The sequence below is a fragment of the Mizuhopecten yessoensis genome, unplaced genomic scaffold (assembly GCF_002113885.1).
Source record: "Mizuhopecten yessoensis strain PY_sf001 unplaced genomic scaffold, ASM211388v2 scaffold715847, whole genome shotgun sequence".
Taxonomy (NCBI): Eukaryota; Metazoa; Mollusca; class Bivalvia; order Pectinida; family Pectinidae; genus Mizuhopecten; species Mizuhopecten yessoensis.
In genome coordinates, this window is record NW_018479821.1 from 4,846 (window position 1) to 14,150 (window position 9,305).

Below are 9,305 nucleotides of genomic sequence, written 5' to 3' on the forward strand. Positions count from 1 at the left end.
CATTAAGTTGAATTAGGGAAATGGTACATTACATTGATAACATTAAGTTGAATTAGGGAAATGGTACATTACATTGATATCATTAAGTTGAATTAGGGAAATGGTACATTACATTGATAACATTTAGTTGAATTAGGGAAATGGTACACAAAGTTTGATTATATTTAGTTGAATTAGGGAAATGGTACATAACATTGATAACATTAAGTTGAATTAGGGAAATGGTAAATTAAGTTTGAATACAACTTTACAGCTTTTCTCTAAACCCTCATTAAGTGGATGTTCTTAATCACAAGAATTCTTTGGTAATGGGCATAGATATTAAATTTGATTAGCTAGATTTTTTTCTTTCAAAAACTATGAATTCATTTTGAGATACTTTTAATTGCACTTTGAATATTAGTGTGAGCAACTCACAAAGTACTATAAGCTGTACAAGCTTTCTTTGTTGGCTTCATGTCATTTTTATTGGCACTCTCAATTATTGAATTAATAATTTTATTTAATATTTGACATTAATAATATTTGTTTTTTGTATTCTTGTATTCAAACTGATCACTAAAATATTAGAAACAAGGAATACAGTGTGTGTATTTGTTTTATGATATGTGTTGTAAGCTGACAAGGCTGTACAAAGTGAGACATGACATAACCCCAAAGTTATGTAATATAGCCTTGAGCTCTTGCTTACCTGGGTAAATATTGATCTTGTTTGAATATGGCCAATCAATAGCCAATGGTGTGGACTCAGGTGTAGTCACTCATGATCAATACCAGTAAACACCTTATCAATGTCTAGGCTTTCAAGGTTAGCTAGGGGTCACAGAGGGTATTAACCCCTAAAATCACAGGTACATGTAATATGTGGTAACCAGCTTTAGATTGGACCAATACATGTGTAGATACTGAAGTGATAAAAGCCAGGGAATGGATAGCTCTAAGTGATAAAAGCCCGGGTATGGACAGCTTGGTTTGGACCATTCTTTGTGTTGACTGTGTACTGGCTCTTTGGCGTTTATATATATAGTATATTATATAACTCAAGGTCACAAATATATGTGTTATATATAAACTTCACTGCCTTATGACATGTATACTGTATATGTAGGTATCAAGTACTTACAACTCAAGCAGCTGATTGGCAGGAGGATGACTGTAGCTAGCACTAATCACTGTATATCTGAGAGTAGATATATAGCTGTAAGTGGTTAGACCTACTGGTACCATGGATATATAACAGTCTATCTCAGTCCTAAGGGACCTCTCTGTCAACACTCAGGTCTCCTTTACATTGGATGTTGTGAAAAAGCTTGACCCCTCACTGGACAGCCATGTGGTCAGAGAAAGCCTGCTGGGAGTTCATTACTGGATTGCGTGTCTCCTGTTCAACAAGGATGCAGTAATCTTCATGGCTGTTCTTGACCATTCACAACTGACCACTTACTATACTGACCAGTGTCATGATCTGTTTAACAAGGGTGTGGTAATCTGCATGGTCATGCAATCTTGAACAGTGCATGTTTTCTGTTCAGCTGTGTGTGGCCGACCTTGGCCACCCTTACTGACCATCACAGAATGAGCTCTCCATGGGCTGTGCTAAGTTTTACAGAGAGGTGTGTAAACAACAGTTACAATCATTTATATATTTTCATGTTGTAGGTTTTAATTAATGTGGTATATAACCTTTACTCTTAGCATCTGCATTATGGCCATGGTTATACAGAATAATAAGCATGCATACTCACCAATTACAACTACCCCTGTTTTGGCGGGGATCCCAAATGTTGACTCTAAATTGAACATTTCAGCCTAACTAATTTCCTCCAACTTAAGATCTGTTAATTTCATCTGAAAAAAGATCGCTCTAAAGTGGTATATTTTACGTATGGGGGTATATTTTTGAGCACTCTGATTCTCCCCATGAAAATTTAAAAAGATTGGCATGTGAGAATCAGTCAAAATAATTTCTTCAAATTTCAGTCCATTGTGAACTTTGCAGATTCTGTTGTACAATGTACACATTTACCACCATCATATTAGGCTCACCTTGTGCACATTTATTGCTTAATGGCTTAAAAGCTGTCATTTCTCATCAATCTTAATTCCAGAACTTATTATAAAAAGAGAATTTCTACAAGGTTTATTTTGTTCAGTTTGAAATATAGTAAATAAATATACTAAGGATTTATTGTGTTTGGAAGCTAAACTTGATTGTATTAAATAAGATGTTCTGTAAGTGTTTAACAAGCCTACAAGAGTTTGTTCTATTGGACCAGGGCATCAATTGGATTTGTGTTGATCACACATGCAGATCTGCTGACTAATATAACTATGATTTACTGTCCAATTAAATTAGTCATTATGGCTCTGACACATGCATCCTTTAAGGTGTAGAATGATGTAGGCCAACATGCATGGTTCCCATTCTACTCCGCTAGGTCATATTGATGTAAATTACTTTATTTTCATGCACATTTTATTTTGCAAAATCTATTTACAATTAAGAAAACTTGCAATAAAAAGGACAATATTTCAATTTGTTTAGTACTATAGGATCTAAAAAATTAATATTCATGGAACTTTATTTTAATTCATGAAAGAGTCCTTGTGAATTAAATTAAAAGATAGTCTCTCAAAATATAAAGTGTTTATCAGTTTACAAAATTTGTCTGTATCCTAAAACCATTAAAACTGATATATAAGAAATAAAATATATAATGAGAAATACAATGTGTAGAATGTATGTTTCTAAATTAATAAAAGTTTGTAAAATTAATTTGTATTTGAAAAACCTTTCAGGGATGTCTGATTTTTTATCTGAAATTACAGTTGATATTCTGGTTTAAATAGCACACCTATCCACTCAAATATAAGTTATGGGATGATACTCTTTTCACTAAAAATGAAAGTATGGCAAGCGACATTAAGAGCCTTTGTTTTATTAGCTCACCTGGCACAAAGGGCAAAGTGAGTTTATGCCATGGTCCGGCGTCCGTCCAGCGTCCGTCCGGCGTCAATATTTTACTTTAAACAACTTCTTCTTNTTGAAGGGCTACCAAGTTTTTTCAAATGAATGATCTTGACAAATATTCAAGGTCACAGGGGTCAATTGTCTTACAAAATCTTTAAACAACTTCTTCTGAATAACTAAGAGGCCTAGGATAATGATATTTGGCCATTAACATGATAGGATAAAGGACTACCAACTTGTTAAAATGAATGACCTTGACAAATATTCAAGGTCACAGGGGTCAAATATGTTCAAAACATTTAAACAACTTCTTCTGAATAACCAAGAGGCCTTGGGTGCTTAAATTTGGCCAGTAACATGCTGGGATGAAGGGCTACCAAGTTTGTTCAAATAAATGACCTTGACTTGTATTCAAGGTCACAGGGGTCAAATATGTTAAAATCTTTAAACAACTTCTTCTGAATAACCAAAAGGCCTAAGGTGATGATATTTGGCCAGTAACATGCTGGGATNTACAGTTGTATTTTAGTCCACTTTTAAGATTACAAGTGTGAGATTAAAACCAGGTGAGCAATTCAGGCCCATTTGGCCTCTTGTTACAGTTTGTTGAGGCATGTTAACTCTATTGTCCCACTCCACAAAAAACAAATATTGCATATATCCAAAGATGTATTATTATGATATTGGTGTATTTATAGTTGACAACCAAATGAGTTTTGGTGTCAGATTTATGTCAGTATAAATGTGTTGTATCAAAGTACAGTCAATGTAGAAAAAGCTGTAACAATTGTTACATAGCCCAGTTATCATAGTACGGTCAGTGTAGACAAAGCTAGAACAATTGTTACATAGCCCAGTTACCATAGTACAGTCAGTGTAGACAAAGCTAGAACAGTTGTAACATAGCCCAGTTATCATAGTACAGTCAGTGTAGAAAAAGCTAGAACAATTGTTACATAGCCAAGTTATCATAGTACAGTCAGTGTAGACAAAGCTGTAACAATTGTTACATAGCCCAGTTATCATAGTACGGTCAGTGTAGACAAAGCTAGAACAATTGTTACATAACCCAGTTATCATAGTACAGTCAGTGTAGACAAAGCCAGAACAATTATTACATAGCTCAGTTATCATAGTACAGTCAGTGTAGACAAAGCTGTAACAATTGTTACATAGCCCAGTTATCATAGTACGGTCAGTGTAGACAAAGCTAGAACAATTGTTACATAACCCAGTTATCATAGTACAGTCAGTGTAGACAAAGCCAGAACAATTATTACATAGCACAGTTATCATAGTACAGTCAGTGTAGACAAAGCCAGAACAATTATTACATAGCTCAGTTATCATAGTACAGTCAGTGTAGACAAAGCCAGAACAATTATTACATAGCACAGTTATCATAGTACAGTCAGTGTAGACAAAGCTGTAACAATTGTTACATAGCCCAGTTATCATAGTACGGTCAGTGTAGACAAAGCTAGAACAATTGTTACATAACACAGTTATCATAGTACAGTCAGTGTAGACAAAGCTGTAACAATTGTTACATAGCCCAGTTATCATAGTACAGTCAATGTAGAAAAAGCTGTAACAATTGTTACATAGCCCAGTTATCATAGTACGGTCAGTGTAGACAAAGCTAGAACAATTGTTACATAGCTCAGTTATCATAGTACAGTCAGTGTAGACAAAGCCAGAACAATTATTACATAGCACAGTTATCATAGTACAGTCAGTGTAGACAAAGCTTAAACAATTGTTACATAGCCCAGTTATCATAGTACGGTCAGTGTAGACAAAGCTAGAACAATTGTTACATAACCCAGTTATCATAGTACAGTCAGTGTAGACAAAGCTGTAACAATTGTTACATAGCCCAGTTATCATAGTACGGTCAGTGTAGACAAAGCTAGAACAATTGTTACATAACACAGTTATCATAGTACAGTCAGTGTAGACAAAGCCAGAACAATTATTACATAGCTCAGTTATCATAGTACAGTCAGTGTAGACAAAGCTAGAACAATTGTTCCATAGCCCAGTTATCATAGTACAGTCAGTGTAGAAAAAGCTAGAACAATTGTTACATAGCCCAGTTATCATAGTACGGTCAGTGTAGACAAAGCTAGAACAATTGTTACATAACACAGTTATCATAGTACAGTCAGTGTAGACAAAGCTTGAACAATTGTTACATAGCCCAGTTATTTTAGTACAGTCAGTGTAGACAAAGCTAGAACCAGTCAGTGTAGACAAAGCTAGAACAATTGTTAGATAGCCCAGTTATCATAGTACAGTCAGTGTAGACAAAGCTATAACAATTGTTACATAGCCCAGTTATCATAGTACAGTCAGTGTAGAAAAAGCTAGAACAATTGTTACATAGCCCAGTTATTTTAGTACAGTCAGTGTAGACAAAGCTAGAACAATGGTTACATAGCTCAGTTATCATAGTACAGTCAGTGTAGACAAAGCCAGAACAATTATTACATAGCTCAGTTATCATAGTACAGTCAGTGTAGACAAAGCTTAAACAATTGTTACATAGCCCAGTTATCATAGTACAGTCAATGTAGAAAAAGCTAGAACAATTGTTACATAGCCAAGTTATCATAGTACAGTCAGTGTAGACAAAGCTGTAACAATTGTTACATAGCCCAGTTATCATAGTACAGTCAGTGTAGACAAAGCCAGAACAATTATTACATAGCACAGTTATCATAGTACAGTCAGTGTAGACAAAGCCAGAACAATTATTACATAGCTCAGTTATCATAGTACAGTCAGTGTAGACAAAGCCAGAACAATTATTACATAGCTCAGTTATCATAGTACAGTCAGTGTAGACAAAGCTGTAACAATTGTTACATAGCCCAGTTATCATAGTACAGTCAGTGCAGACAAAGCTTGAACAATTGTTACATAGCCCAGTTATCATAGTACAGTCAGTGTAGACAAAGCTTGAACAATTGTTACATAGCCCAGTTATTTTAGTACAGTCAGTGTAGACAAAGCTAGAACAATTGTTACATAGCCCAGTTACCATAGTACAGTCAGTGTAGACAAAGCTAGAACAGTTGTTACATAGCTCAGTTATCATAGTACAGTCAGTGTAGACAAAGCCAGAACAATTATTACATAGCACAGTTATCATAGTACAGTCAGTGTAGACAAAGCTAGAACAATTGTTACATAGCCCAGTTAACAGCAGCTTGTTCCAGAGGGTCGACCCAGATGTCTATAAGAATTTTTGTCATGTACAAGACAAAGGCACATTGTTTTAGCTGATGTCAACCATCATAAAAAACCTTTTTTTCAGTAGTGTTTATACATTGAAAATATCGTTATGAGAATACATTGGATGAGTTTTGTCAACAGATTCATGGTCATCCGTCTACTGACTTCAGCGCCAAATGGGCTTTTAGTCTTATAAACATTGATATAAAGCCATGCCGTGACACACTCATTTTCCAATGGGAAAGTCCCATGTAACCATGACCAATGGAGAACAGATTTTACTGAGGAGCACAATGACAAATCATTCCTCAGCTGCTTGAAATATTTGTGATTTAAATGTAGATTTACCTGATTATTTCAGTGACTTCACTCTGAGTTACCGGACAAAAGATGACGAGGGACAGGAGATCTACCTCAGTATGCTGTCTGACTGGGACATGGACGCGGCCTTCCAGAGCGCCTCCGACCCGTGTCTCCAGCTCAAGGTTGACCTCAAACCATTTGAGGAAGGTCAGTTATTACTCACACTTTAGTTGTTAAAATTTTGATATCTTGAAAGTCAATTAAGGGTGTTTGTTATGAAATTGAAGATCACTTCCATAAACGTTAGTAAACTTCATTTCATCAGTACTTTAAAAAGTCCATAAATGTTAGTAAACTTGATTTCAAGAGTCCTTTAAAAAGTCCATAAATTTTAGTAAACTTCATTTCATCAGCACTTTAAAAAGTCCATAAATGTTAGTAAACTTCATTTCATCAGTCCTTTAAAAAGTCCATAAATTTTAGTAAACTTCATTTCATCAGTACTTTAAAAAGTCCATAAATGTTAGTAAACTTCATTTCATCAGTACTTTAAAAAGTCCATAATTGATGCATCTGCTGTGTAAAGTGTGACATCTATGGTGAAATATGTGATATCTTCTGTATAAGGGGTGATATCTACTGTGTAAGGTGTGAAATCAGCTGTGTATGGTGTGATATCTACTGTGTATGGTGTGATATCTACTATGTAAGGTGTGATATCTGCTGTGTAAGGTGTGCTATCTACTGTGTATGGTGTGATATCTACTGTGTAAGGTGTGATATCTACTTGTAAGGTGCGATATCTGCTGTGTAAGGTGTGATATCTACTGTGTAAAGTGTGACATCTACAGTGAAATATGTGATATCTTCTGTATAAGGGGTGATATCTACTGTGTAAGGTGTGATATCAGCTGTGTATGGTGTGATATATACTGTGTAAGGTGTGATATCTACTGTGTAAGGTGTGATATCTGCTGTGTATGGTGTGATATCTACTGTGTAAGGTGTGATATCTGCTGTGTAAGGTGTGATATCTACTGTGTATGGTGTGAGATCTACTATATAAGGTGTGATATCTACTTGTAAGGTGCGATATCTGCTGTGTAAGGTGTGATATCTACTGTGTATGGTGTGATATCTGCTGTGTAATGTGTGATATCTACTGTGTAAGGTGTGATATATACTGTGTAAGGTGTGATATCTACTGTGTAAGGTGTGATATCTACTGTGTAAGGTGTGATATCTACTGTGTAAGGTGTGATATCTGCTGTGTAAGGTGTTATTTCTACTGTATAAAGTGTTATATCTACCGTATAAAGTGTTATATCCACTGTTTAAAGTGTTATATCTACTGTTTAAGGTGTTATATCTACTGTATAAAGTGTTATATCTACTTCTTAAGGTGTTATATCCACTGTATAAAAGTGTGATATTTACTGTGTAAGGTTTTATATCTACTGTGATGATTTTGTTGTCAGGTTTGGATGACTGGGATATCATTGCCCCTGTGGATGTGCCACAATACAAAGTGTCTAACTTGGTGGAGAGAAACTCCATCTTAGGGTCACTAACTGGGACTATTTCCAACCAAGTGGGGAGGACAGTGTCACACATGCAGCGTGTCATGGGTAAATATTCCTTTTATACCTATATCATCAATTCTTCTTTCTCTCTCTTTCCGTGTGATAGATCATTTTCCTCTCTCATAGCTCCTCCTGTCTTTCAGCTGCTCCTCTATATTAGCTCCTTCTCTTACTTCTCCTCCCAGTTCCTCCTGTCTTTCAGCTTCTCCTCTATATTAGCTCCTTTTCTTACTTCTCCTCTCAGTTTCTCCTGTCTTTTAGCTGTTCCTCTATATTAGCTCCTTCTCTTACTTTTCCTCTCAGTTCCTCCTGTATTTCAGCTTCTCCTCTATATTAGCTCCTTTTCTTACTTCTCCTCTCAGTTTCTCCTGTCTTTTAGCTGCTCCTCTATATTAGCCCCTTCTCTTACTTCTCCTCTCAGTTCCTCCTGTATTTCAGCTTCTCCTCTATATTAGCTCCTTTTCTTACTTCTCCTCTCAGTTTCTCCTGTCTTTTAGCTGCTCCTCTATATTAGCCCCTTCTCTTACTTCTCCTCTCAGTTCCTCCTGTATTTCAGCTTCTCCTCTATATTAGCTCCTTTTCTTACTTCTCCTCTCAGTTTCTCCTGTCTTTTAGCTGCTCCTCTATATTAGCCCCTTCTCTTACTTCTCCTCTCAGTTCCTCCTGTATTTCAGCTTCTCCTCTATATTAGCTCCTTTTCTTACTTCTCCTCTCAGTTTCTCCTGTCTTTTAGCTGCTCCTCTATATTAGCCCCTTCTCTTACTTCTCCTCTCAGTTCCTCCTGTATTTCAGCTTCTCCTCTATATTAGCTCCTTTTCTTACTTCTCCTCTCAGTTCCTCCTGTCTTTTAGCTGCTCCTCTATATTAGCCCCTTCTCTTACTTCTCCTCTCAGTTCCTCCTGTCTTTTAGCTGTTCTTCTAAAGAAGCTCCTTCTCCTACTTCTCCTCTCAGTTCCTCTTGTCTTTTAGCTGCTCCTCTATATTAGCTCCTTTTCTTACTTCTCCTCTCAGTTCCTCCTGTCTTTTAGCTGTTCTTCTAAAGAAGCTCCTTCTCTTACTTCTCCTCTCAGTTCCTCCTGTCTTTTAGCTGCTCCTCTATATAAGCTCCTTCTCCTACTTCTCCTCTCAGTTCCTCCTGTCTTTTAGCTGCTCCTCTATATTAGCTCCTTCTCTTACTTCTCCTCTCAGTTCCTCCTGTCTTTTAGCTG

The 9,305-nt window shown here is 36.2% G+C and overlaps 1 protein-coding gene across 2 annotated transcripts in view; it reads left to right on the forward strand.

Moving 5' to 3' along the window:
• LOC110441301 (TBC1 domain family member 25-like) overlaps positions 1-9,305 on the forward strand; it is a 20,819-nt gene that overhangs the window by 2,880 nt on the left and 8,634 nt on the right. The window contains exons 1-3 of one of the 2 annotated variants that reach the window (XM_021484414.1): positions 965-1,613; positions 6,573-6,721; positions 7,993-8,142. In XM_021484414.1, coding sequence (XP_021340089.1) covers positions 1,576-1,613; positions 6,573-6,721; positions 7,993-8,142 — 337 coding nt within the window. In that variant the 5' untranslated portion in view covers positions 965-1,575. Of the gene's footprint in view, positions 1-964; positions 1,614-6,572; positions 6,722-7,992; positions 8,143-9,305 lie in introns of those variants that run through there. The other variant, XM_021484413.1, reaches the window with a different exon arrangement.